The 27,789-nt window shown below is 45.1% G+C and overlaps 9 protein-coding genes and 1 pseudogene across 9 annotated transcripts; 5 read left to right on the top strand and 5 right to left on the bottom strand.

The window, feature by feature from the left end:
* The first annotated feature begins 666 nt into the window (after positions 1–666).
* LOC128753599 (histone H1-like) lies at positions 667–1,593 on the top strand. Its single transcript, XM_053855389.1, has one exon. The coding sequence runs from the start codon at positions 683–685 to the stop codon at positions 1,283–1,285; it is 603 nt and encodes a 200-aa protein (XP_053711364.1). The 5' UTR covers positions 667–682; the 3' UTR covers positions 1,286–1,593.
* Positions 1,450–20,989, bottom strand: LOC128753595 (uncharacterized). Its single transcript, XM_053855384.1, has 4 exons — positions 20,594–20,989; positions 14,008–14,017; positions 5,579–5,970; positions 1,450–1,645 (listed from the first exon to the last, which is right to left on the bottom strand). Exons 1-4 carry the CDS (start codon positions 20,974–20,976, stop codon positions 1,594–1,596), a joined length of 837 nt encoding a protein of 278 aa, XP_053711359.1. The 5' UTR covers positions 20,977–20,989; the 3' UTR covers positions 1,450–1,593.
* Positions 1,689–2,308, top strand: LOC128753601 (histone H2A-like). Its single transcript, XM_053855392.1, has one exon. The coding sequence runs from the start codon at positions 1,704–1,706 to the stop codon at positions 2,088–2,090; it is 387 nt and encodes a 128-aa protein (XP_053711367.1). The 5' UTR covers positions 1,689–1,703; the 3' UTR covers positions 2,091–2,308.
* On the top strand, positions 2,631–3,162 carry LOC128753606 (histone H2B 1/2). Its single transcript, XM_053855396.1, has one exon. It carries the CDS (start codon positions 2,636–2,638, stop codon positions 3,008–3,010), a length of 375 nt encoding a protein of 124 aa, XP_053711371.1. The 5' UTR covers positions 2,631–2,635; the 3' UTR covers positions 3,011–3,162.
* On the top strand, positions 3,728–4,244 carry LOC128753600 (histone H3). Its single transcript, XM_053855390.1, has one exon. The coding sequence runs from the start codon at positions 3,728–3,730 to the stop codon at positions 4,136–4,138; it is 411 nt and encodes a 136-aa protein (XP_053711365.1). The 3' UTR covers positions 4,139–4,244.
* Positions 4,649–5,012, bottom strand: LOC128753612 (histone H4). The gene has a single exon (XM_053855403.1). It carries the CDS (start codon positions 5,001–5,003, stop codon positions 4,692–4,694), a length of 312 nt encoding a protein of 103 aa, XP_053711378.1. The 5' UTR covers positions 5,004–5,012; the 3' UTR covers positions 4,649–4,691.
* Positions 17,985–18,419, top strand: LOC128753602 (histone H2B 1/2-like; annotated as a pseudogene).
* Positions 20,990–21,416: 427 nt separating the features above from the next.
* Positions 21,417–22,149, bottom strand: LOC128753598 (histone H1-like). The gene has a single exon (XM_053855388.1). It carries the CDS (start codon positions 22,133–22,135, stop codon positions 21,527–21,529), a length of 609 nt encoding a protein of 202 aa, XP_053711363.1. The 5' UTR covers positions 22,136–22,149; the 3' UTR covers positions 21,417–21,526.
* A 1,960-nt stretch (positions 22,150–24,109) lies between these two features.
* LOC128753537 (histone H4-like) lies at positions 24,110–25,303 on the bottom strand. The gene is made up of 2 exons (XM_053855321.1): positions 25,212–25,303; positions 24,110–24,419 (listed from the first exon to the last, which is right to left on the bottom strand). The coding sequence occupies exons 1-2, from the start codon at positions 25,301–25,303 to the stop codon at positions 24,110–24,112; spliced, it is 402 nt and encodes a 133-aa protein (XP_053711296.1).
* Positions 25,304–27,158: 1,855 nt separating this feature from the next.
* On the bottom strand, positions 27,159–27,632 carry LOC128753610 (histone H2B 1/2). The gene has a single exon (XM_053855401.1). The coding sequence runs from the start codon at positions 27,606–27,608 to the stop codon at positions 27,234–27,236; it is 375 nt and encodes a 124-aa protein (XP_053711376.1). The 5' UTR covers positions 27,609–27,632; the 3' UTR covers positions 27,159–27,233.
* Between the last annotated feature and the right edge of the window lie 157 nt (positions 27,633–27,789).

Raw genomic sequence — 27,789 nt, 5'->3', positions numbered from 1 at the left:
AAGTTGAAATAGTCCCCTGTGCCATGTCAGCTGATTGCAGGAAATAGACATACTTTCTTGTTAAGAATTGTCTGATCGATATATAATATTGTTTTTGGAATCGAGTTGAAAACATTTATTCTTTCATTTCATGTTGGAGAGGACAGAAGACAATTGACGTGACATCAAGCAGCCACGGCGAGTGTGTGTTTGCTATGCGTTTTAAACGCCATGTTATTCGACATGGCTGATGAAAAAATATCTAACTCACTTTTCCATGGAATAAATAAAGAGCCTGCTACACTATCAACTCGGTTTGGCGACGTTTTCATTGGTTTTTCTTCTTTTATCGAAGAAAAACGAGGAGGACATCCGTGAGGAGGAGCGCTGACGACAGCGATGAGGTGAATTTATGACGATTTACGACAAAAGTATAAGGACATTTTCAAGTGTTTGTGTGTTGAGATGGAAGAGAAAGGTGCCCGCTACCATAAATGTTAATTTATAGTCTTTTAAATGTGTACAGAGTCGTTGTTTGTCGCTTTGAAAGAAGGAGAGAAAACACAAGTGTGGAGCAGCGTCGCGCTGCTCGTGGAGCTGCAGCTGCCTTCACTCTCCACGGTTCTCATGCTGCGTTTAAGTACATCCCACACAGTAGAGCGTGTCAATCTACACGGACGTTTGAGAGAGAAGCACTGTGAACATGGCAGAAGTCGCTCCAGCACCAGCCGCCGCTCCGGCCAAGGCCGCCAAGAAGAAGAAGGCCACGAAGCCCGCCAAGACCGGCCCCAGCGTCGGCGAGCTCATCGTCAAGGCTGTGTCCGCCTCCAAGGAGCGCAGCGGTGTGTCACTAGCCGCCATCAAGAAAGCTCTGTCCGCCGGAGGATACGATGTGGAGAAGAACAATGCTCGCGTTAAGACCGCTGTGAAGAAGCTAGTTACTGCCGGAACCCTGGTTCAGACCAAGGGTACCGGAGCTTCCGGCTCTTTCAAGATGAGCAAGAAAGAAGCTCCCAAAGCCAAGAAAGCCGCTCCCAAAGCCAAGAAGGCTGCCGCCAAGAAACCTGCCGCCGCCAAGAAGCCCAAGAGCCCAGCGAAGAAGCCGGCGGCCGCCAAGAAGTCTCCGAAGAAGGCGGCCAAGAAGCCTGCAGCTAAGAAGGCGGCGACAAAGAGTCCCAAGAAAGCCGCTGCCAAGAAGCCCGCCAAGAGCCCCAAGAAGGCGGCTAAGAAGCCCGCGGCCAAGAAAACTCCGGTCAAGAAGGCAGCCAAGCCTAAAGCCAAGAAGGCAGCACCCAAGAAAAAGTAGACGTTCTTGTCTTCCTTAAAAGGCTCTTTTCAGAGCCACCCACTTTCTCTACTGAGCCTCCGCTGTGTTTAATAGATGCGTTTCTGATAGATGCACGTTCTCATCACGACTGTCCTTAGTACTGAGACACATTACTTGGAGAGTCATAACGCATCACGCATCAATTGTCATTTAGTGATTAGATTATCTACTTCAGTGGCAAACAATGAGCTGTTCCCAGTGAAGATCTCGCTCGTGCATCCACACAGAAAAGGCTCGTTGGCCACTACCTCCGCCTCCAACATCAACCTAGCCACAAACTCCATATTTCATTGGAGGAAAGAGTTAAAGTCTCGTTGGGACCGCCCTCCACCCTCGGACCTATTTAGAGGCTGCCCTACTCTCTCAATCACATCTCGACTGAATTTTCCAAGCTACCATGAGTGGAAGAGGCAAAACCGGTGGCAAGTCCCGCGCCAAGGCCAAGTCCCGCTCCTCCAGAGCCGGACTCCAGTTCCCTGTCGGTCGTGTCCACAGGCTGCTCAGGAAGGGCAACTACGCTCAGCGTGTTGGTGCCGGTGCCCCCGTCTACCTGGCGGCTGTGCTGGAGTATCTGACCGCTGAAATCCTGGAGCTGGCTGGAAACGCCGCCCGCGACAACAAGAAGACCAGGATCATCCCCCGCCACCTGCAGCTGGCTGTCCGCAACGACGAGGAGCTCAACAAGCTGCTCGGAGGAGTCACCATCGCTCAGGGTGGAGTGCTGCCCAACATCCAGGCGGTTCTGCTGCCGAAAAAGACCGAGAAGCCCGCCAAGGCCAAGTGAAGGCTCCCAACACCACAAAGGCTCTTTTCAGAGCCACCCACTTTCAACTAGAGAGAAGTTCATCAATCAAGTGTACCCCGTTCACTTTGAGTGTCCTGTATATCCCTAACAATGGCTGTTTTATTAGATTGCTGCATTTCACAGACCAGAAAAAATATACGTTAATGAATAAACGCACAACAGCACACAGTATTATATAACTCATGACCGCTTTATAACGTGACATTAAGATGCTTGGTGGAAAGAGAAAGGAGACTGAATGGGCGTGCCTTTCCCCCGCGACATTTTCGTCAGGTTGTTGGTGCATCACACAATTTTCAAATTTCTCTGGTTTCTCTATAAGCATCACATCTTCTCATTCAATGACGTGTATATAAAGAACACCAGCAGTTTCTGTGGCCGCAGCCAAGAGCGACACAAACGAAAGAAAAGCCAACCCGCCACTTTTCAAAGGAGCCAATCAGAAACATGCAACGACACAGCTACACGGCTATAAAACCGCGAGCTGCGCCGGTTGCAGTCACTCGCTACTGTCCAGCAGCAACATGCCTGAGCCAGCCAAGTCCGCGCCCAAGAAGGGCTCCAAGAAAGCCGTGACCAAGACCGCCGGCAAAGGAGGCAAAAAGAAGAAGAGGACCAGGAAGGAGAGCTATGCCATCTACGTGTACAAGGTGCTCAAGCAGGTCCATCCCGACACCGGCATCTCGTCCAAGGCCATGAGCATCATGAACTCGTTCGTCAACGACATCTTCGAGCGCATCGCCGGAGAAGCGTCTCGCCTGGCTCACTACAACAAGCGCTCCACCATCTCTTCCCGGGAGATCCAGACCGCCGTGCGCCTGCTCCTCCCCGGTGAGCTGGCCAAGCACGCCGTGTCCGAGGGAACAAAGGCCGTCACCAAGTACACCAGCTCCAAGTAAATGGTCGGCTGACTATTTCACCACAACGGCTCTTTTCAGAGCCACCCACTTTATCTGACGAGCTTTGCTGTTGTTGCCAGCATATATTTAGTGGTTTTCCATGCATGTCGACTCAATTAAAGCTTCAAACACAACTGATGACCATCTCAGAAATGGCTGACAGGGTAATGTGGAGTTGCGCAAGAAAAGCGCCATAGTTTCCATTCAGGAAGAAATCACATGTTCCTAACTTAAGTCGGGATCACGTTTCTCCCCTTTTTTTCCTTAACTCAAAACGCGAACATGCGCGTGAAAGCTGAAATATTTTGGACTGATCCATTGACTAAGTGCTTAGAGATATCACGACATCACGAATATTTTGTAGTTTTCCATACAAACTATTTATCCGTCCCTCCATATTAATTAAATAAATGTTAATAAATGTCTAAATTAATTTAAATCATTTATTAACCAAAAGAACAGAAATGGCTCTTTACAAGTGGATTTTTACTTAAATCTCGGAACATGAGGACACTGGAAATGACTTTGGACTGTTGCGCGTGATTTGAAAGCGATTCCTCCAATCAGCTCTTCCCGTGGAGGCGGAGTGATTTGTCACCAATCAGGACCAGAGCTGTAAAAATGACGTCGGAATGACGATGCTCTTTCGGCGCTTAAAAGACGGAGCCTCATCCCCTCAGATATCACCTTTTCTGAACACAGAAGAGCTCCACTACCATGGCCAGAACCAAGCAGACCGCCCGTAAGTCCACCGGAGGCAAAGCCCCCAGGAAGCAGCTGGCCACCAAGGCCGCCCGCAAGAGCGCCCCAGCCACCGGCGGAGTCAAGAAGCCTCACCGTTACAGGCCCGGCACTGTGGCTCTGAGAGAGATCCGTCGCTACCAGAAGTCCACCGAGTTGCTGATCCGCAAGCTGCCCTTCCAGCGTCTGGTCCGTGAGATCGCGCAGGACTTCAAGACCGACCTGCGCTTCCAGAGCTCCGCCGTCATGGCTCTGCAGGAGGCCAGCGAGGCTTATCTGGTCGGCCTCTTCGAGGACACCAACCTGTGCGCCATCCACGCCAAGAGAGTCACCATCATGCCCAAAGACATCCAGCTGGCCCGGCGCATCCGCGGAGAGCGAGCTTAAACCCACACGCCTCTCACTCAACGGCTCTTTTCAGAGCCACACACTCAAACTAACGGGCGAACGTTTCATGGCACTCACCTACGAAACTATAATTGTCAAATTTAAAATGTACACAACACAAACTAACGAGCGAATGTTTCATTATATATAAACAATGGAATATCACGAAATATTCTCACAGAAATATGAGGAAAACTGCGTTATTTTCATTCGAAAAGAAAAGAGTCACCTTTTTAAGAGGGGACTGTTCCAATTTTATTTATATTCTATGTCAGTTCTAGAGTTCTAGAGTCATGTGGTTTTCGTAAGTGCACTGCATAGTAACGCTCTCAATCTCAGTTTGAAACTTGTTTGGTCATTAAGATGGTGGCCATGACTCTAAAACGCAACTGTGACAAAGTAAGCAACACTTACCTTCACTACTTGGTTGTAGACTCATTACATCGTATCATATGCTATTCATAACAAACAAAACACACTAAGAACACCGCCACTTAGGAAAGGTGGGCGGCTCTTAAAAGAGCCTTTGGGTTGTGAACGATTCACCATTGGTTTAACCGCCGAAGCCGTACAGAGTGCGGCCCTGCCTCTTGAGAGCGTAGACCACGTCCATGGCGGTCACGGTCTTCCTCTTGGCGTGCTCGGTGTAAGTGACGGCGTCACGGATCACGTTCTCCAGGAAGACCTTAAGCACCCCGCGGGTCTCCTCGTAGATGAGGCCAGAGATTCGCTTGACTCCGCCACGGCGAGCCAGACGGCGAATAGCGGGCTTGGTGATGCCCTGGATGTTATCGCGGAGAACCTTGCGATGACGCTTGGCGCCTCCTTTTCCGAGTCCTTTGCCGCCCTTCCCTCTGCCAGACATCCTAACGTTAGCTACGTCTCCGCTGTTATGGTCAAAGCGCTGCGTCACTCCTATATAAATCCATTTTACGGACGTGATTGGGGACTGGCAGTTAGGCAGGGGAGGAGTGAAGTGTCTCGCGCTCATTCAGACTTGCAAGAGTTGCACAGACATCCCGTATTCACTTAGTCATACTCTGAATATACGCTCGATATTAATAATTTAAATCCTACCCCACCTGCTGATCCGGATTATAATACAACACTTGCTCTTTAACATGATCAGTGGATACGTAACGATGTTGCTACTGAAAGTATTTTTTACTGCTCCGATTAAATAATTCAACGTTCGATGTAGACAGAAATGACACTTAAAATTCAATCGTGATTGAGAGTTGTTTGATGTCTGTGAATTGGGATGGTCGGCCACTTTCCTCATACTGTGTGAATTTAATTGAATTCAATTGAGAGACTGCCTTAATGTAATGAATGGAGTTTCACAATCAGAATTTCTTCAAAATGGGTTGGAAACCAAAGCTTCTCATAGTTTAAAGTGGGTGGCTCTGAAAAGAGCCATTGTGTTATTGGAGCATTTACTTGGCCTTGGCGGGCTTCTCGGTCTTTTTCGGCAGCAGAACCGCCTGGATGTTGGGCAGCACTCCGCCCTGAGCGATGGTGACTCCTCCGAGCAGCTTGTTAAGCTCCTCGTCGTTGCGGACAGCCAGCTGCAGGTGGCGGGGGATGATCCTGGTCTTCTTGTTGTCGCGGGCGGCGTTTCCAGCCAGCTCCAGGATTTCAGCGGTCAGATACTCCAGCACAGCCGCCAGGTAGACGGGGGCGCCGGCACCGACACGCTGTGCATAGTTGCCCTTCCTGAGCAGCCTGTGAACACGACCGACAGGGAATTGAAGACCGGCGCGTGACGAACGGGTCTTGGCTTTAGCGCGGGCTTTTCCTCCTGTTTTGCCTCTTCCGCTCATTTTTAAATACTTTCAAGAGATGTGTCTCAAGAATGTTTTTACGGCAGCGAACACGTCCCTTTTATATCTCCGCGTGTAGAGGCGGTTCTTGCTCGGGCATTTGGAAGACAAAGGGTTCTCAGTGGGGTCCAGTATCTAATCTCTTTCCTCCAATGAGGAGCCGAGCTACTGACGCAGGTCTCCAGGAAGGCAAGGTCCGCTAACCAATCACGAGCCGGCTCTTTTGCCACTCACATTTTATTAGGTTTATTACCATAAAGGTCGACAGTAAAATGTAATTCTGATTTTGTGTTTTTAACACTCCATGTGATTCAAGTGCCACGTAGATTGGTATCTCAAGAATTGTATTTATATTTGGCAAGTGTTAGAAAACAAATAACTGTTAAACCATGCCGACATAATTCCAAAACGGTTTAAATCACATGCCTTGAAAATCAATGATATCCTTTGGTTTCTTTTTGTTATTTACTTCGAAATTATGGTACAAATAGTGTAACTAGATCCTTCTATATCATAAAGACAATCAATAAATTGTGACGAACAAATTCTTTAAGAACGCATCAGCAGAAGATGTTTTCACACCACAGCCAACAAACTGGTTTTGTCAAACAGATTAAGTGTTCCATTTTGGAGAACCAGGAACATACTTGTGCAAAGCTGTGTGAGTGCGTGAAACAATTATTAATCTGTGCATGAAATTCATTATGCAGTGAGTCTGTTGAAAGCCAAAATACACCTCAGTTCAGTGTTGTCATGGAGCTCTCCATTCATACATTTATACATTCATACATTCATTTTAAGTTTCCAGAAAATGAAATTTCATTTTAGGCTCTTTAATTTACAATGGTAGTGGTTGGATTGATAGTTCCAAATATCTTTTGCGTCTATTCTAATAACCAGAAAAGAATTTCAGTGATATATTTATTAGACTTGTGCTTATGATTTTATTTATTTATTGTAATTATTTTGTATTTCAATCAGTTTTCCAGTTAGGGCATACAGCGGGGGCTGTCTTAAGCGGGTTTGTGCCGACCAGGTGTGGAACACCTTTGAGAGGTATGACCAAAGATTAGTATCACACTAATTCTTTTTTTTTAATTATATCAGTTTCACAGTATTTGACTCTTTTTTTTCCCAAAGAACAACTAGGTGTTAACTCATTTCCTAATAATTTTGACGGTAATTACTGTACTTAGTTCACTAGGAATTATAGTGGTACCTCGGTTCTCGACCACAATCCTTTCCAGACAGCCGTTGGAGAAGCGATTTGTTCAAAATCCGAATCTATTTTTCCCATTGCAATGAATGGAAAAAGAAATAATGCCTTCATAGCCTTAAAATAGGCTTTTGTAGGAGTGAATGTAGAGTATCTGCTGTGCCACCCGGGAACGATGAACTTTCTGCAGTGAGGCGTCTCCAACAACTCCAGGTGTTGAGCTGCGGTTCTCCAACAATTGTGGAGGCTCAAGACTGTAAGTAACGCATGGAACACAAAGTTTTATATATACTGTGTATATCTATATCTATGTGTATATATATATATATATATAGCATACAGTTGTGAATGCAAAACTGTTTTATTGGGTCATAAACTTGAACTGTGAACTTACAAATCCGTCTTTAAGGCAGGTTGGCATTTACAAAAAGAAGTTGGCTGACCCTTGATGGACTCAGCCTGATCCTACAGCCCAGTCTTGGAAAAGATTCTCTCTGATGGTACAGATGTGGCCACGGTGCACAACCTGGCCTTCATCACCACAGAAAGCCGTTTATAAACTGGGGAACATCTCTTCCACCATGACAGGGGGTCCAACGTGCGAGGTAGGTGTTCCTCTGCTAAGTAACCCCTCATTTCCATTATGAGGTCTGATGTAGTTGATGTCGTTCCAGGCCTCCTACATTCTTATTCTCCCATCAAAGTCCTTCCAAAACATTGCACTTGTGCCGACTGCAGCACCTGAAGCCACCTCTGTCTCTGCATCACTTTCAGTGGGAGTCATCGCTGCTGCAGCTGCTATGACCCTCTTTGCTGTCTCCTCTGCCTCTGCTGGTTGACAAAAGCTTGCTCTGGGATCCAGGAGAGTTGCATCAGCAAGCTTGTCGATGGACTCCACTCTGCCAAATCAGGGAGTCGACCAGACTCTTTACAGGTGCGGTTTAAGTTTGAGGGCTTTGTTTTCCTCTCATCAAAATGACCTCAGTAGTTGACGTTCATTCAAAACTTTAAACTACTTACCTTTCAGCACCGGGGTGCTTGCTCTCTTCCCCCTTTCAACCCTCCGTCCTGCCAGACCTCACCCAAAATACATGTGGGCAATAGGGGGTACTTTTTCTATGCTAAAACCATGTTGCTGCAGTGTGTGTGTGACCACTAACATTCTTGTCTCTCAGAACCTGTTCCATGTGCTGGAGAGAGTCATTTGTTTTACGTTATTCTTGTTAGGTTTTGGGGAATGAAACAGTTTTTAAAATCTTCCTCTGTTATTTTATTTATCTTCGAAAATTACCCTGATTAGAGTGCCTGCATTCTTCCCTCAGTGGTGATATTTTGCTGAGCTTTTACTTGTTCATATGGTGTCAAACACCGGGCCAACTCTTCAAGATGGTTTAGACGATGCCTCATGATTAATATTGTTCTGAGGTTGGACATTTATACCATGCAATGATGTCCAACCACTTCTTCATTCAAGCAGTAAATTGCATGCAGTACGTCTGCAAACAGAAAATGGGAAAATTTGGTCAAAATTGTTTAACAGCATGCCATGTTTGACACTTTGTTTTATTTGTAATATGTTGGTAAAGTCAATTAAATTGAAGTTTAAATCCAACTGCAATACAAATTCAAACGCAGTATTGCATGTCACCACTAGGTGGCAAAACAAATCACTGTAAGATAAAAAAAAAAGATTAGTTCTTTTTAGTGAATGAGAGTTAATGAACTGAGTTACTAAAATGAACTGTTTTGCCCATCACTAATATGCATACAGAGTATGCCTTATACACAATAACAAAGCCATGTCGTGGGTCAGCTGTTTTTCCGGCTTTGTTCAGGGGCGTTCGGGTTCTAGATTTTTGTTCAAAATCCGAAGCAAAAAAACCTCTGTTTTTCGAACTCTGATTTGTTCGAATTCCGGGATGTTCGAAAACCGTGGTACCACTGTACATATTTTACCATCGTGAGGAATGAACATTGTAGTACGGAATTAGCCACACCCACTATATTTAAGTGGGAAAATAGATCTCCGGTCTATAAGCCACGGTTGCAGTGGTGCTGTCTGCACTGTAGAAAGGTCAGAGGATCACTAGTTTTGAAAACAGGGTCCAGCATCGAGACTGACTTATGAAACAAACTCAGCAATTTTCTGAACTTCAATCATGAACCATGTCATCTTTTATTTCTATTAAACTGCTCAAAATGTGCTGTTTTCACCTGGGTGTTTAAAGTTCCGACACAACATCCGGTCTCAGCTGCTGCTTCTCCTCTCTGACACAGGGGCGAAAACAGCACATTCAGAGTGTTTTAAACTAAATAAAACATCTGTAATTTGATCAGTTTCATGTGAAATGGCTCAATTGCATATGCTATTGACTGTCTGGTGTTGGGCTGCATGAAAAAAATAATGTTTGAATTCTCTGTTTGCATCCAAATGAAGGGATATTTCTTTGTCTCTAATAACAGCCATCTATGTCTAAGAGGTGCCTCAAATCCAAACTCAGAATTGCCAACACCAAGAGTTTTACTGTCCCTGTTCACATTGTATTTGTTGATTAATCTCTTTTTTTATCTCGATACGACACAATAGAAAATGCCGCCAGGGCCTTCTGGACCACACCAGTGTGGAATCAGTTTCCTTCCATGCCCTGCTCGTTTTCTTGCATCACAATTAACGGCACACAGCTGGAAGCAATCAGTTAAACAGCTCATCTGATTCACTACTTAAACGCCAAGGTTCTGCTCAGCAAAGTCAGGTCATCCATGTGTTTCTGCTAACTGTCATGTTCTTTCTGTTGTTTGTACCGTTTCACCTCACAAGCTTGTGCTGACAGTTGTGTTTTGAATTTTATTTATATTTGTTTCCTGATCTTCCTTTGTTTTGTGTGTTTGTTTCTTGTATGTTTGCATGAATATTTTCAGTGTAATAACCTTATGTGAATACACTGTTAATAATGTCTAGATGGTTCTTATTTGCGCTTAGTAGTGTATATTATGTCTTTATTTTTATATGGGAATACACTGTAAATACAATTTAGATGCTTCTTTTTATTTGCCCTTAGTAGTATATATTAAGTCATTATTTTTATCTTGCATGTTTGTTGAGTAACATTACATGTTACCCATTCTCTCTGTTTTTCATTTCTGTTTTATTTTGAGTAGGAGTTGTGGTTGTAACGAAAAACAGTTTCCCTCCAGATAAATGAAGTGATCCTGATTCTATATATATTCCACACTTTATTAAGGATTTTGCTTTCAAATGTAAAATGTATTCTTACTCTTTACACTCATTCATTATTCCAGTTGTCAGTCTGCCACTGTCTACTTTTTGTTCCAGCTGGCACACACACCTGGAACCACTCAGCAATCAAGCTTAATTTTTTTTTTGGGATTAAAATTCAGTAAGAAAAGTAACATTCTTAAACCATTCACACTCTTAAAACAAAACAGAGGAAGCTATACGCCACCATATTTCAAATACGTTTCACTTCATGTCCAGTCACCTGTCTTTTCATCCGGTCTTCCATTGTTTGTATACTATGATGCATATTATGAAACAGAAAATGTCCTTTGTTTGTTAGGGTATTTCTCCTTGAAGAGCCCAAAAAACACTGTTCGTGGTCATTTGTACAGAGATATCCCAAGATAATAACTGTTATATCATGATAATTAGTATCTCGATGATTTTTATCTCGGGATAAAAAAAAAAAGTCATGCTTGTCACTTCCAGGGACGCGTAATACGTATAGCTTAGCCACATATGCTCTTATTTTGAGTAGAAGACACTTGATCAGAGTGTTAAACTCACTGACTTGCAGACAGTGACTGACAACATTGACGAACAGTTACGAAGCCATGGGAGACATCGAGGGTACAGTGGGAAAAAAAAAAAAATCAAAGGTTTTTTTTCTGATCTAAGGCCAACACATAAAAATCACTCTTCGTACTAGTGATGTCACTTAGGTTGGCTAGGTTGTCCCACATCAGTCTAACTTTCACCGCACAGGTTTTCTCTCTTTCAACAATGGTGTCAGGGGTTGTGCTGAGATTCTGCATTCAAATATTAGATCTTATAATCAATGTTCATCATCATCGTGTGCCTCCAGTTGTTGTCGTAAGGATCTCCTTTTTTATAGATTAAGGACATGACACCCCGCTAAGCCGACGAGTGGAGGACCCCCTTCAACAGCCCGAGGCGAGTATTGGAGCGATCTCCCCGCTACATGTCTGGTAGAACTCACACGGAGGTCCATCTGGGCCTGGAGCTTTCCCACGATTCAGTCGGAGGATGGCCTCCTTCACTTCCGAGCTATTGGCCGGAAGTGAGTCCGAATGGTGTCCCTCTTAGGGACCTCCTCTACCAGTTCCCTGTCACTGTTTCTTATTACAGAGATGTGGCTGTTCCTCAGGTGGGTTCTGTGCCCCTTATTTAGCTGATGGACATTACACGTTTTTGTTCTCCACCCCGAGATGGAGTCTGAGATGTTGTGCCATGTCATTCATTTTGATCAATTCTGACCGTATTTTATTCAAATGGTGTCTTCTACAGATTTGCTGTATCGATATATTCTGTCATTAGGTCTGTGTATCTTTTATTCTGCTCTTGGTTCTGGATTTTACTTTATTTAAATAACGCTCTCAATCTTTCCTTCATGTTTTCCCAAAGGTCCGTCTTAGATTTAATAAGGACCTCCAGGTTGTTGATTTTTTTTGTTGTTTAATACTTCGACATTTAGTTTCCAGTAACCTTTTCGTTCATTATTTCCCAGTGACAGACCAGTTTCTTCAGTGAGATGGTGAGAGTTGATCTATACTTTTGCTTTGCAACAGATGTAAACGCGATCGCTCCGTGTCATTCTGTCTGTCTTGTTTTGATCAAACTGTGTAAAATCAACCTTGTTTGAATATAAAACTCTAAAAACATCTTTCAAGTTAGAATTCTCGCTCATCTGCTTCAGAGCTCTCCACTCTCGCAACGGCCTCAGGGGTATGACAGGGATTCTTTCGTTCATATCCGTGTACGCATTGAAATCTCCGCACAGGATTACGTCGTACACGACCGTCAGCAGCTCCTCCACTTTCTTTAAGATCCTGACTTTGGCGGCAGAGTCTGGATGATTCAGACTTTGTTGTTCAAGTGAAAGCAATCCACCAATAAAAACCTTCCGGGGATTATTTCTCTTGACCTTATAATCTCATAAGTGTTCTTAAAAAATATCCCGACTCCATCGGTTTTGTCACATCTTATTTTGATTCTCCTCTGACTTAATTCCTCTCAGGTTACTGGTAGATACTGAGAGCACACCCATGATAAGAGAATTGTAACCTGTCTGACGCAACTTCTTCTCCACGCTCCCGGTGCTGTATCTGTTTTTACACATACACTCACGTGCTCCGTGGGTTCTGCCACTGCTGTCTCGCAGTGTTCCTCTTTGCTGCAGTCCCGGTCGGTGAGGGAGTCTCCCCTGTCGAGACTCCAGACGCCTCACTTACAAAGTCATATTTCACAGTCCGACTGGTCGGTGGTTGATGGAAGTTCCACCTCCGCGGCTTGAATGACTGGCTAACTGATGATCCGTTGCTTTTTAAATTACTTTATTCAAATGACATTTTAATACAAAGAATATAATTAACACATCATAACAAAGAGGTAAGATACAGTTTACACCGCCACATTAAAACATTTGCTTTAAAATAAGACCATCATAACGATTGAACATTCCACTGTCGATGCACATTTTTCTTTTGACCTGTGCCGTTTCAGTTCCACAATTATCTGGTTGGCGATCACGTCACTTGGGGTCGCCCTATTATGCAAGACCAGCATACATCTGGTCTTCCACAACTTGAACACCACATGGGAGATCACACACCAATATAGATCTTTCTTTTGTTGTGGTATAGACTCACCAAAGATTCCAAACATCACTGTATTCCGGTTGACCTCCACATCCAGTCCAATGTCTTTTATCCTGGCCCACACATCTCTGGCCCGAGGACACTCCAACAACAGGTGGTCAATTGTCTCGTCCTGCTGGCATCCATCAACAGGACAACACTTGGTCTTAACAAAGCAACTCCACTTTACAACAGCCCGTACTGCGAGTCTGCCGATGGACACTAGCCACATGATATCTCTCTTACTCTCAGCCATGTCCCGGGCAAAGATGTTCCTAATGCACGTGCCGTAATGCTCCGCTTGGAGGCCTTTATACAAGATATAACCACCATAAAGATCATTTGATATAATCTTGTAGATCTTTTTGTTGGAGTCTGCGACCCAGTAAATCGGCAGATGCCCATGTCTCGCTCTAAAATCTGAGTATGCTAAGACATAGTAGGGGATGTTATTCCTCGCTCTACCCTTCTTCTTCTCCCACCTGGATCTGTGCCCCACCCACACTGCATTTCGCTGGACTCCAGCAGCAATGGTTTTACAAAAGGTTATGAGCAGCTTAAGCGGCACATCCATGGCTCCAAGCCCTCCACCTTTTCTGCTTTTGAAGAGCAGCTCCCGCTTTGCCACCTCTCTGGTGGTTCCCCAGATAAAATTGACAAGCAGCTTGTTTAACCTCTTTATAGTGTGCGCTTGAGGGGGAAATATGTTTGTTAAGAACATTAATTTAGATAAAACAAATGTTTTTATGATTAAAATTCTGAGTTTGTAAGTGGTGTTCTTGTTTTCCCACTTGCTAAGTTCTTCTATCACTTCCCTTTCTTTTGCGCTCCAGTTTTCATTGTAGCTGCATGTGTGGGAGAACTCTAATCCCAGGATGGTAGTTTTGGCTTGATCTTTTATAGCAAGTGGGACTTTATTATTAGGATTTCCAAACCAGTCTGCCTCTGTTTTGTGTTGGTTTAATTTTGCTCCTGAGGCCTTTTCATAGTTCTTCAAGTGCTCATTGACTATGTCCAGTTCGTCTTGGTTATTGATTACCAGTACAATATCATCCGCAGACACCATGGCCACGATTCTCTCGCCACTTTGTGTCCGAGTTCCGTTTAATCTCTGGTCATTTTTTATATTGTTTAAGAGGGGGTTAATGGCTAAAATGTAAAGTGCTGCTGATAGGGGACTGCCTTGCTTCACCCCTCTTTGAACATCAAACTGTTCAGTTAAAACACAGTTGACTTTAGCCTGGACCGTGGACTGAGCATATAAAAGTTTGATCTGATCAATAAAATCCTGTTTAAAACCATAACATCTTAAAACATGCCATAAATAATCCCTAGATAAGAAGTCAAAGGCTTTTTTCTGATCCAAGGTCAACACGTAAAAATCGCTCTTCGTGTCAGTGATGTCACGCAGAGTGGCCAGGTTGTCCCACATTAGCCTCCTTTTCACCGCACAGGTTTGCTCTTGTTCAACTATGGTGTCAAGGGATGTGCTGAGCCCCTGCCTTAAAATGTTAGCTAAAATCTTATAATCGATGTTCATCATCATCACGTGCCTCCAGTTGTTTATGTCGTAAGGGTCTCCTTTCTTATAAATCAAAGACATGACACCCCTATAAGCCGACGAGTGGAGGACCCCCTTCAACAGCCCTTCATTAAAAACCGAGGCGAGTATTGGAGCGATCTCCCCAATACATGTCTGGTAGAATTAAGATGGAAGTCCATCTGGGCCTGGAGCTTTACCTCGATTTAGTCAGAGGATGGCCTCCTTCACCTCCTCGACACTCACTTCCGAGCTATTGGCCGTCTGATGAGGTGCCTTGTTCAGGTTAATGAACGCGTTCATGCGGGCTTCTGGTATGAGTATTCTTCGATACATCTCTTTACATAGAGTCCGAATGGTCTCCCTCTTAGGGACCTCCTCCTTTGCCAGTTCCCCATCACTGTTCCTTATTGCATAGATGTGGCTGTTTCTCAGGTGGTTTCTGTGCCCCTTAATTAAGTGATGGACATTACATGTGTTTTTGTTTGCCACCCCGAGATGGACTCTCAGATGTTGTGACATGTCATTCATCGTGATCAATTCTGACTGTATTTCGTTCAAGTGGTGTTCGTCTTCCACAGATTTGCTGGGTTTAGTTTGTATATTGATGTAATCTATCATTAGGTCTTTGTACCTTTTATTCCGCTCTTGGTTCAAGATTTTACTTTTATATTTAAAAAATGCTCTCAATCGTTCCTTCATGTTTTCCCAGAGGTCCGTCTTAGATTTAAAAAGGACCTCCAGGTTGCTCATTTTTTCTATTTCAGATTGGAGTTCTTCTACTGTGTTATTGTGATTTAATATTTCAACATTGAGTTTCCAGTAACCTTTCCTTTCATTATTTCCCAGTAGCAGACCTGTTTCTACGGTAAGATGGTCAGAATTGATCAGTGCTTTTGTTTTGTAGTACACAGGTTTGATGCTCTCAGAGACGTAAACGCAATCGATTCGTGTCTTAATGTTTCGGTCAAACCGTGTAAAATCAACTTTGTTTGGATATAAAACTCTAAAAACATCTTTCAGGTTAGAATCCTCGCTCATTTGCTTCAAGGCTCTCCTCTCTCGCGACTCTGATGGAAATATTATCATTACTGTTCAGACTATTGGAAAGTTACTGGTGAAGACTGCCTCATTGTTTTTTTGTTAAACCATCCCTCCTTGTTATCAGAACAGACTGAGCATCTCACAGATGCACAAGGTTGTTGCTACATTCTTGCTTGTTATCTCCAATGTTATTGTGTACCCCTCCCATCCTGTGATTAAAGTTTATGCTCGCTGAGAATTTCTCAGTGAGAGTTTCAACTTCATACTGTGATCCTACTGTGTTCTCACTCTCTTTGCAAAGATTCTTCAATAAAGACAATTCCCTCGTTGAAGTCAAGAAATTCCACAAAAATGCCCTCTTCCTTGTCTTCTTCCTCTCCCAGTTGTTATGGGAATAATTATATTTTACTTATTATATGAATCAAGTTATCTTGTGCTATTGAATAAACTGCTTAATAATGCTGTATCTAGTGAAAGATTGAATCCAACAGATGCTGTGATGTTGGGTAAGGTAACTTCAATTCAAGCAAGCCAATCAGAAGAGAGGCCCAGATTACGTGTCAACAGCATCCCACAAAACTAAGAATGATATCAAAACATCAAAAGGATTCATCAACGTCACTCCAGACTGAGTGGTGTCGACACAACTCCAGAGGCCTTTTCGTATGTATTCAGGTGCTGGTTGATTATCTCCAGTTCAGCTTAGCTCTTAAATATCAGCAAAATGTCATCAGCATATGCCATGAAATTGATTCTGTCTTTACCGTGGGTCTGGATTCCTGTTGACCTGTGGTCATTTTTTGATCTTTAAAAGTGGGTTGATTGCTAAAATATAGAATGCTGCTGATAGAGGGCAGCCTTGCTTCACCCCTCTTTCTGTGATGACTCAGACAATGAGGAGAACCCAAGCACAGGAAGTATAGAGAGGCTGATGTGAATATATCCCCAAACAGAGTTTAATAACAAAAACAGCAGAGCCAACACAGAAGGGATGCAGCCCAAGTCCAAACAAATATCTAAGAGAGACTCCAACAGAGCAAGCTCAACCAAAATCCAGGGAGCATCAAACGAGTCCAGAAACACAATGACAACAAGTCGGGCACGAGGAACTAAGAAACAAGAAAGCAAAAATACTTAACTTACTAAAACTCTCAAGCACAAAGGCAAAAAACAGGGCAAACAAGGAAGTAAAAATCCCTTCCAAAAAAAAAAAAATGTTCAGAATAGGACTCCAAACACATGCCACAGCACAGAAACATTCATGATCTGGTGCTGCATCAACCTCCAGCTTCTCCTTAAGAGGTGGAGGCTCATCAGAGGAAATTGATTGCAGCTGCCGATTGCGCCCGACACTGTCAAGAGAGACAAAGACACACAGGAGCAAAAAATGACAAAAATAAAAGTATGGCGGGGTCGGCCATGACACTTTCGACATTAAGCTGTTCAGTTAAAAGCCTGTTGACATTATCTTGCATGGTGGAATGGGCATATAAAAGCTTGACTTTGTCAATAAAATCTTGTTTAAAATTGTAACTTTTAAAAACATGCAATAAATAATCTCTGGATAAAAAAATAGACTTTTTTTGGTCTAGGGCTAAAACATAAAATTAATTTTCATCACTTGTGATTTCCTGTAAAGTGGCCAAGTTGTCCCACATCAGCCTCCCTTTCACGGCACAAGTTTGTTCGCTTTCTTTGTTGGTTCCTAGGGCTGTGTTTAATCTTAACATTAAAATGTTTGCAAAAATCTTGTAGTCAGTATTCATCATTGTGAGGTGCCTCCAATTGTTTATGCTGTGAGGTTCTCCTTTTTATAGATTAAGGACATAACACCATGGTAAGTCAATGTCTGTGTACATGTTAAACTCACTGCACAAGATGATATCATACTCGACATTTCGATTCCAACTCTGATATCATACTCGACGTTCCGATTCCAACTCATCAGGACCATAACTTAAAAAAAAAAATATATATATATATATATATATATAGTTATTGTTTATGTTTTACTTTTTGAGGTTATGGTGGAGTTGCTGCAGCATCAAAACTGCAATAATAAAATGTGAAATGAAGGTTGTTTCTCTCATTCATTGTAGCATAAACTTAGCGCACAAGTAGTTAATTAATGCGCAGAGGCGCAAGTCTTCAAGACAGAAATAACCGACAACTCTTGAGAACAAAACGCTCAGCACGAAAGACAGTCAGCCCGCCATTTTCCAAGGCAGCCAATCAGAAACAGGCAACGACACACTCGCGCGTCATCTCCGCCACTATAAGAGCGCGAGCTGCGCCGGTTGCAGTCATTCGTTACTGTCCGACAGCAACATGCCTGAACCAGCTAAGTCCGCGCCCAGCTAAGTCCGCGCCCAAGAAAGCCGTGACCAAGACCGCCGGCAAAGGGGGCAAAAAGAAGAAGAGGACCAGGAAGGAGAGCTACGCCATCTACGTGTACAAGGTGCTCAAGCAGGTCCACCCCGACACCGGCATCTCGTCCAAGGCCATGAGCATCATGAACTCGTTCGTCAACGACATCTTCGAGCGCATCGCCGGAGAAGCTTCTCGCCTGGCTCACTACAACAAGCGCTCCACCATCTCTTCCCGGGAGATCCAGACCGCCGTGCGCCTGTTGCTGCCCGGTGAGCTGGCCAAGCACGCCGTGTCCGAGGGAACCAAGGCCGTCACCAAGTACACCAGCTCCAAGTAGACGGCCCTCAAACCCCGTCAACCCAACGGCTCTTTTCAGAGCCACCCACTGCATCTAGCGAGCTTTGCCAAATTGAGTTGTACTTATGCGTTAATGTGGTACTCTTATTAAGCAAGATTAAACCAGATACAGGAAGATACTGACACCACTGCCGACACTTCTCCTCATGTCCAGTGACCTCTGTCTTTTAGTTCTATAAATGCCCGCTAGACGATGGTGTCTCTTGGGGTCACTATGTTACATACTACCAACAAAAGAGTGTGCTATATTTTACTGCGTACCGCCATTTTAGGCAACACGTTCTTTAATATCTGCACCTAAATGCAGACTAATAGCAATGACCTTGTGTTGAATTATACAAAATTTGTTATGCTGATCCACATGCACAATAACTGCACATTGTTGCTGTTTTTAATAATGATTTTATAGCGAACAAAGGTGGTGACAACAACGCATTCCTCAGTCAGCAGCAGGGGTCTCCACCCGCCCTCCACATTTTCTGTCTTCAAACACGTCCGCAGCACGGATATAAAGGGGCTCGAGCCTCTTTGGCCACACACTTCCACAGTTAATCTTACGATGTCTGGCCGAGGCAAAGGAGGAAGAAGAAGGGTAGAGCGAGGAATAACATCCCCTACTATGTTTTAGCCTACTCAGACTTTAGAGCGAAACATGGGCACCTGCCGATTAACTGGGTCGCAGACTCCAACAAAAAGATCTACAAGATCATATCAAATGATCTTTATGGTGGTTATGTCTTGTATAAAGGCCTCCAAGCGGAACATTACGGCACGTGCGTTAGGAACATCTTTGCCCGGGACATGGCCGAGAGTAAGAGAGACATCATGTGGCTAGTGTCCATCGGCAGACTCGCAGTACGGGCTGTTGTAAAGTGGAGTTGCTTTGTTAAGACCAAGTGTTGTCCTGTTGATGGATGCCAGCAGGACGAGACAATTGACCACCTGTTGTTGGAGTGTCCTCGGGCCAGAGATGTGTGGGCCAGGATAAAAGACATTGGACTGGATGTGGAGGTCGACCGGAATACAGTGATGTTTGGAGTCTTTGGTGAGACCATACCCCAACAAAGGAAAGATCTATATTGGTGTGTGATCTCCCATGTGGTATTCAAGTTGTGGAAGACCAGATGTATGCTGGTCTTGCATAATAGGGCGATGCCAAGTGACGTCATCGCCAACAAGATAATTGCGGAACTGAAACGGCAGAGGTCCATAGACACAAAAGAAAATGTGCATCGACAATGGAATGTTCTATCGTTATGATGGTCTTATTTCAAAGCAAATGTTTTCATGTGGTGTAAACTGTATCTTACCTCTGTGTTATGATGTGTTAATTATATCCTTTGTATTAAAATGTCATTTGAATAAAGTAATTTAAAAAGCAAAGGAGGAAAAGGACTCGGAAAAGGAGGCGCCAAGCGTCACCGCAAGGTTCTCCGCGACAACATCCAGGGTATCACCAAGCCCGCTATCCGCCGTCTGGCTCGCCGTGGCGGAGTTAAGCGGATCTCCGGTCTGATCTACGAGGAGACCCGCGGAGTGCTCAAGGTCTTCCTGGAGAACGTGATCCGTGACGCCGTCACCTACACCGAGCACGCCAAGAGGAAGACCGTGACCGCCATGGATGTGGTCTACGCTCTCAAGAGGCAGGGCCGCACTCTGTACGGCTTCGGAGGCTAAACCGAACTATACATCTGGGACACAAAGGCTCTTTTAAGAGCCGCCCACAATCCATAAGACGCTCTTGTTCTTGACTAACCAGTGCTGTGATGCTCAGCAGTCTGTCACTCACCCATGCACTGTATGGGAAAGATTTATTTTCAGTAAAGCTTCAACTGCAGTGTAGTTACCCACGTTCGATCAGAATGATATGAAAAAGCAGCGAACTTTCTTGTCTCATTTCGGACAGTGCTGTTCTAAAGCAGCTGATGGAACAGCAAAACAAGTAAATTCAATCCTGTATTCGGAACCTTGTTAGTAATCAGAAGTGACAACCTTTGGATCGTTCGTGACAGAACGAAGGTAAACCACGTGTCAACGTCACGAATTGGGATATGCAATGCAATATGAATGATAAGATCTGTTGGCCAGTTTGTTGGTCAACGTAAATTATTGTTGCATATGTTTAAAAATAGCATATTGTAGTAATTAACTTCTCTCTAGATTGAAGTGGGTGGCTCTGAAAAGAGCCGTTGTGGTGTCTGAGCCTTCACTTGGCCTTGGCGGGCTTCTCGGTCTTCTTGGGCAGCAGAACCGCCTGGATGTTGGGCAGCACTCCGCCCTGAGCGATGGTGACTCCTCCGAGCAGCTTGTTGAGCTCCTCATCGTTGCGGACAGCCAGCTGCAGGTGGCGGGGGATGATCCTGGTCTTCTTGTTGTCGCGGGCGGCGTTTCCAGCCAGCTCCAGGATCTCAGCGGTCAGATACTCCAGCACCGCCGCCAGGTAGACGGGGGCGCCGGCACCGACGCGCTGAGCGTAGTTGCCCTTCCTGAGCAGCCTGTGGACACGACCGACAGGGAACTGGAGTCCGGCTCTGGAGGAGCGGGACTTGGCCTTGGCGCGGGACTTGCCGCCGGTTTTGCCTCTTCCACTCATGATAGCTTGGAAAGTTGAGTCGAGCTCGAGATGCGTTCGAGAGAGCAGGGCAGCCTCTATATAGGTCCGAGGGTGGAGGGGTTCCCACGCCACCGCTTGAACTCTTTCCTCCAATCACAAGCGGAGACTGCGGCGGAGTCGATATTGGAGGCGGAGCTAGTGGCCAACAAGTGTTTTCAGCGTAACGACGTTTATGAAACAATGAAGGAACAAGCGAGCGAGTTTTCCGCTGTGAATTTGGTAAATACGGGTGTATAGAGAATAACGACACCGAGGTGTTGCACACACGTCTGTGTTGGTGAGTTCGTCACCGCAGGTGGATATTCTCGTCCCCATGACAAGTGACACGAGACAGGTTCGATGGTCGGAGCCTTTCATGACTCACCGCGATATGTATCTCATTTTTGGACAAAAGTAGTGATGAGATCGTGTATGTCAGAACAAACGTTGATCTATCAGATACACCTGTTACACACCCAACAGCGGAGGCTCAGTAGAGAAGGTGGGTGGCTCTGAAAAGAGCCTTTGATTGAAGGACAGATCGGAGCGTCTACTTCTTCTTGGGTGCTGCCTTCTTGGCTTTGGGCTTGGCGGCAGCTTTCTTGGTGGGAGCCTTCTTCGCCGCCGGTTTCTTGGCCGCCTTCTTGGGGCTTTTGGCGGGCTTCTTGGCAGCAGCTTTCTTGGGGCTCTTTGTCGCCGCCTTCTTAGCTGCGGGCTTTTTAGCCGCCTTCTTTGGAGACTTCTTAGCGGCCGCCGGCTTCTTCGCTGGGCTCTTGGGCTTCTTGGCTGCTGCGGGTTTCTTGGCGGCGGGAGCCTTCTTGGCTTTAGGAGCGGCTTTCTTGGCTTTGGGAGCTTCTTTCTTGCTCATCTTGAAGGAACCAGAAGCGCCGGTACCTTTGGTCTGAACCAGAGTTCCGGCGGTGACCAGCTTCTTGACGGCGGTCTTAACGCGAGCCTTGTTCTTCTCCACATCGTAGCCGCCGGCGGACAGAGCCTTCTTAATGGCGGCCAGTGACACACCGCTGCGCTCCTTGGAGGCGGACACGGCCTTGACGATGAGCTCGCCGACGCTGGGTCCGGTCTTGGCGGGTTTCGTGCTCTTCTTCTTCTTGGCGGCCTTGGCCGGAGCGGCGGCTGGAGCGGGAGCGACTTCTGCCATGATCACAGTGCTTCTCTCTGATATGTCTGCGTAGACTAACATGCTCCACAGAGTGGGATGCGCTTAAAGGCACCATGAGAACCGTGGAGAGTGAAGGCAGCTACTGCTGCCCGAGTGGCGCGACTCTGCTCTACACTTGTGTTTTCTCTCGGTCTTTCAAGGCAAAAAACAACAACTCTGTACAAATTTAGAAGACTGTTAATGAACATATGTGATAGCAGACAAGGTTCTCTTTCAACCCAACACATAAGCACTTGGAATTGTTCCGACAATTTGGTTATAAATCGTCATAACTTCACCTCCTCGCTGTCGTCAGCGCGGATTCTCACAGACGACCTCCTCATTTTTCTCTAATAAAAATTGTAAAACGCATGAAACCGTCTCTAAACCGCGTTCTCAGTGTAGCAGACTTTTCTTTTCTTCCATGTAAGTGTGGGTTTGATGTATTTTCGTCACCTATGTTTCATCACATGACGTTTAAGACAAATAGCAAGCACACACACACTCGCTGTGATTGCTGAGGTTCCTTTAGTGGTCTCGTCCTCGCCAACTTGAAATGAATAAATGAATGTTGTTTTCAACTCGAGTATTTGTGTATCGACCAGCCATTTGTTAAGATCAATCAGCAGACACCTTGCTCCTTTCAGAATCAGAATTTCCAATGTGAACATGCCGTCATCCACATGAGTGATGTAGGAAATTTATAAAACTGAGTCTCTTGTTGAAAGGTCTATATAAGTATTGTAATGCTGTATCAGATCTAGATTAGATTTAATAAAGTAACAAAAGGAAGACTGGTAAAACAGTGGTGCGCATGCTGCATATCTTTGTGAAAATGTCTCACTTTATCTATCTATCTATCTGGCCGACCATAAATGGAGCCAAGTGTGGAGATACTTCAGTGCCACAAACAACCAAGAAGCTGAGTGTGACATCTGCCGAAAAACAATAAGATCCTGTGGCAACACAACAAACCTGGTGAAACACTTGAGGTTAAATCACACAGTTCAATACCACGCATCAATAAGGTTGAGGGAGGAGTGTTTAGCATCCGCCTCACGTGGACAGAAATCTGTGGCAGAGTCATGTCATGCAGGCAATATCCAGGTAAAGTACAGTGATAAATAATTATATCATAAATAATTATATTATAAATAATAATAAAGTAATAAAGTATGTGCATGATGTATCTTCATGTAAGGATTCCTTGGTAGTCCACCACTTAAAGTAGATCTTTAAAATTATACAGTGCAGTGACAATAAAACTGCATGAGAAAAGATGAACAAAGTTTTGCTACCAAATATTGTATTATTTTCAATCAAACTGTTAAATTAATATATATAACTAGGATCAATCATTTGTATTAAATTAGCAGTGCAATAATTGTGGCGTTATTTGTTGAAATATTTTACTATAAATTTCAGTTTTGAATTGCCAGTATAATTGTCTGTACTCCCTAATACTACCTAGTATTCAGTGCTGAGTACTCCCATTGTTTGTTTTTCAGTGAGATACCTGGGAACGAGCGCTGCTTCTGTCCCGGCAAAGAGAGTCTTTTCAAAGGCAGGAGAGGTTCTGAGCGAAAAAACGGAACAGACTAAAGGGGGAGACGGTAAATATGCTATTCATAGTGGTTGTTAATAATTTAAAAAAAAATTGTTTTGAGTAAATAAAGTATAAACAAGTTACTTATCCTTGTGTTCTTAAGGAAGCTATGATTAGGTTTCGTCACATACATCAGTGATGCCAGCCAGCAAATCAGTGGAATGGGATATCACTACTGCACATGTGAAGTTATACAGAATTATGAAGTCATCGTAATAAATAATTTATAACAACGCTATTTTTCACTACTTCGAGCTTGCTCATCAGTTGTGGTATATCAGAGAAATTCAGTCGAAAGTAAAAAGCCATTTAGCGACTGTGGGCGGCTCTTAAAAGAGCCTTTGGGTTGCGGTTAAGTCGCCGTTGGTTTAACCTCCGAAGCCGTACAGAGTGCGGCCCTGCCTCTTGAGAGCGTAAACCACATCCATGGCGGTCACGGTCTTCCTCTTGGCGTGCTCGGTGTAGGTGACGGCGTCACGAATCACGTTCTCCAGGAAGACCTTAAGCACTCCACGGGTCTCCTCGTAGATGAGACCAGAGATCCGCTTGACTCCGCCACGGCGAGCCAGACGGCGAATCGCGGGCTTAGTGATACCCTGGATGTTGTCGCGCAGAACCTTGCGGTGGCGCTTCGCGCCTCCCTTTCCAAGCCCTTTCCCTCCTTTGCTTTTTAAATTACTTTATTCAAATAACATTTTAATACAAAGGATATAATTAACACATCATAACAAGGAGGTAAGATACAGTTTACACCACATGAAAACATTTGCTTTGAAATAAGACCATCATAACGATAGAACATTCCATTGTCGATGCACATTTTCTTTTGTGTCTATGGACCTCTGCCGTTTCAGTTCTGCAATTATCTTGTTGACGATGACGTCACTTGGCGTCGCCCTATTATGCAAGACCAGCATACATCTGGTCTTCCACAACTTGAAAACCACATGGGAGATCACACACCAATATAGATCTTTCTTTTGTTGTGGTATAGACTCACCAAAGATTCCAAACATCACTGTATTCCGGTTGACCTCCACATCCAGTCCAATGTCTTTTATCCTGGCCCACACATCTCTGGCCCGAGGACACTCCAACAACAGGTGGTCAATTGTCTCGTCCTGCTGGCATCCATCAACAGGACAACACTTGGTCTTAACAAAGCAACTCCACTTTACAACAGCCCGTACTGCGAGTCTGCCGATGGACACTAGCCACATGATGTCTCTCTTACTCTCGGCCATGTCCCGGGCAAAGATGTTCCTAACGCACGTGCCGTAATGTTCCGCTTGGAGGCCTTTATACAAGACATAACCACCATAAAGATCATTTGATATGATCTTGTAGATCTTTTTGTTGGAGTCTGCGACCCAGTTAATCGGCAGGTGCCCATGTTTCGCTCTAAAGTCTGAGTAGGCTAAAACATAGTAGGGGATGTTATTCCTCGCTCTACCCTTCTTCTTCTCCCACCTGGATCTGTGCCCCACCCACACAGCATTTCGCTGGACTCCAGCAGCAATGGTTTTGCAAAAGGTTATGAGCAGCTTAAGCGTCACATCCATGGCTCCAAGCCCTCCACCTTTTCTGCTTTTGAAGAGCAGCTCCCGCTTTGCCACCTCTCTGGTGGTTCCCCAGATAAAATTGACAAGCAGCTTGTTTAACCTCTTTATAGTGTGCGCTTGAGGGGGAAATATGTTTGTTAAGAACATTAATTTAGATAAAACAAATGTTTTTATGATTAAAATTCTGAGTTTGTAAGTGGTGTTCTTGTTTTCCCACTTGCTAAGTTCTTCTATCACTTCCCTTTCTTTTGCGCTCCAGTTGTCATTGTAGCTGCATGTGTGGGAGAATTCTAATCCCAGGATGGTAGTTTTGGCTTGATCTTTTATAGCAAGTGGGACTTTATTATTAGGATTTCCAAACCAGACTGCCTCTGTTTTGTGTTGGTTTAATTTTGCTCCTGAGGCCTTTTCATAGTTCTTCAAGTGTTCATTGACTATGTCCAGTTCATCTTGGTTATTGATTATCAGTACGATATCGTCCGCATACGCCATGGCCACGATTCTCTCGCCACTTTGTGTCCGAGTTCCGTTTAATCTCTGGTCATTTTTTATATTGTTTAAGAGGGGGCCAGACATTCTTACGGTAACTGCAGCAGTGTGGTGGCTGAAGAGGCTCAAGTTATTTATATCCGTGCTGCGGACGTAATTGAAGACAGAGAAAGTGGAGGGCGGGCGGAGACCCCTGCTGCTGACTGAGAAATGAAGTGTCCTGTCACATTTTCAACCACCAACTTCTCTTCTTCTCTATAAAGTCGATACTATCTTAAAAAACAGTAACTGATTGTGTTTGGCATTGAATATACATCAGCTCGATTTGAATTAGAAAGCACTCAAACATTGCACTCTAAAATCAGCTCCATATCAATTCAGGAGTGGCCGACAGTCTGCCGTTTCAGCAGCACGGAGCTGATGAGTTAATTCTATAGTCTTAACATGACTTGTGCAAGTGAAATAAACGGAATAAATGGTAATACGGCTGAATGCAGTATTTCCACAACAAAATGAGTACTTGGCAGTTTTACGGTTAACATACCGTCTGATAATGAAAACAATGTACTAGGTTTGGTTGATAAACTTCTCTCTAGTATGAGTTGAGTGGCTCTGAAAAGAGCCGTTGTGGTGTCGAGTGAGTCTAAGCTCTCTCTCCGCGGATGCGGCGGGCCAACTGAATGTCTTTGGGCATGATGGTGACTCTCTTGGCGTGGATGGCGCACAGGTTGGTGTCCTCGAAGAGGCCGACCAGATAAGCCTCGCTGGCCTCCTGCAGAGCCATGACGGCGGAGCTCTGGAAGCGCAGGTCGGTCTTGAAGTCCTGAGCGATCTCACGGACCAGACGCTGGAAAGGCAGCTTGCGGATCAGCAGCTCGGTGGACTTCTGGTAGCGACGGATCTCTCTCAGAGCCACGGTGCCGGGCCTGTAACGGTGAGGCTTCTTGACTCCGCCGGTGGTCGGGGCGCTCTTGCGGGCGGCCTTGGTGGCCAGCTGCTTCCTGGGGGCTTTGCCTCCGGTGGACTTACGGGCGGTCTGCTTGGTTCTTGCCATGGCAGCGTGATTCTTCTACAGAAGAGTAGTAGTGATTGTGTTGGTGGCGCTGTTGTATGACGTTGTAGATGTGTTGTATGACGTCAGGTTGACGCATTACGCCCCTGCTCCTATCGTGATTGGCCATTAGTGCTCGACAGATCCACCCACTAGGTTGCGATTGGAGGATACCGTCCCGTACCGTTTCAGCCCAAAATGACGGCTTTGACGGCCATCTGTTCTTTCACAATGTGTAAACGAAAAGTGAAATGGGATTTTACAATCATTGCGTTAAGAGCTTCTGAGCCGCTAGTACACTGGAAACATAACATGTAAGACATGCCAGCTCATCAGATGCAGTGGGTGGCTCTGAAAAGAGCCGTTGGGTTGACGGGGTTTGAGGACCGTTTACTTGGAGCTGGTGTACTTGGTGACGGCCTTGGTTCCCTCGGACACGGCGTGCTTGGCCAGCTCACCGGGCAGCAACAGGCGCACGGCGGTCTGGATCTCCCGGGAAGAGATGGTGGAGCGCTTGTTGTAGTGAGCCAGGCGAGAAGCTTCTCCGGCGATGCGCTCGAAGATGTCGTTGACGAACGAGTTCATGATGCTCATGGCCTTGGACGAGATGCCGGTGTCGGGGTGGACCTGCTTGAGCACCTTGTACACGTAGATGGCGTAGCTCTCCTTCCTGGTCCTCTTCTTCTTTTTGCCCCCTTTGCCGGCGGTCTTGGTCACGGCTTTCTTGGAGCCCTTCTTGGGCGCGGACTTAGCTGGTTCAGGCATGTTGTTGCTGGACAGTAGCGAGTGACTGCGGCCGGTGCAGCTCGCGCTCTTATAGCGGTGAGAGCTGTGCCGTTCCCTGTTTCTGATTGGCTGCCTTGAAAAGTGGCGGGTTGGCTTGTCGTTCATGTTTTTTGTTTTTAGCTGCAACTTGAAAACTACGAGTGTTGCGTGTGTTTATACC

Source organism: Synchiropus splendidus, chromosome 2 (genome assembly GCF_027744825.2).
Source record: "Synchiropus splendidus isolate RoL2022-P1 chromosome 2, RoL_Sspl_1.0, whole genome shotgun sequence".
NCBI lineage: Eukaryota > Metazoa > Chordata > Actinopteri > Syngnathiformes > Callionymidae > Synchiropus > Synchiropus splendidus.
Note: the sequence above shows the minus strand (reverse complement) of the source record. Positions and strands in the feature narration are given on the sequence as shown.

Excerpts from the sequence above, each read along its gene's own strand:
- LOC128753599 (XM_053855389.1), top strand. The coding sequence starts at position 683 with ATGGCAGAAGTCGCTCCAGCACCAGCCGCCGCTCCGGCCAAGGCCGCC.
- LOC128753601 (XM_053855392.1), top strand. The coding sequence starts at position 1,704 with ATGAGTGGAAGAGGCAAAACCGGTGGCAAGTCCCGCGCCAAGGCCAAG.
- LOC128753606 (XM_053855396.1), top strand. The coding sequence starts at position 2,636 with ATGCCTGAGCCAGCCAAGTCCGCGCCCAAGAAGGGCTCCAAGAAAGCC.
- LOC128753600 (XM_053855390.1), top strand. The coding sequence starts at position 3,728 with ATGGCCAGAACCAAGCAGACCGCCCGTAAGTCCACCGGAGGCAAAGCC.
- LOC128753612 (XM_053855403.1), bottom strand. The coding sequence starts at position 5,003 with ATGTCTGGCAGAGGGAAGGGCGGCAAAGGACTCGGAAAAGGAGGCGCC.
- LOC128753595 (XM_053855384.1), bottom strand. The coding sequence starts at position 20,976 with ATGAGTGGAAGAGGCAAAACCGGCGGCAAGTCCCGCGCCAAGGCCAAG. Across the intron at positions 1,646-5,578 it reads GAGAAGCCCGCCAAGGCCAA|GTCCGAGGGTGGAGGGCGGT; the intron begins GTAAATGCTCCA and ends GCCTCTAAATAG.
- LOC128753598 (XM_053855388.1), bottom strand. The coding sequence starts at position 22,135 with ATGGCAGAAGTCGCTCCCGCTCCAGCCGCCGCTCCGGCCAAGGCCGCC.
- LOC128753537 (XM_053855321.1), bottom strand. The coding sequence starts at position 25,303 with ATGGATGTGACGCTTAAGCTGCTCATAACCTTTTGCAAAACCATTGCT. Across the intron at positions 24,420-25,211 it reads TGGGTGGGGCACAGATCCAG|TAATTTAAAAAGCAAAGGAG; the intron begins GTGGGAGAAGAA and ends ATTTGAATAAAG.
- LOC128753610 (XM_053855401.1), bottom strand. The coding sequence starts at position 27,608 with ATGCCTGAACCAGCTAAGTCCGCGCCCAAGAAGGGCTCCAAGAAAGCC.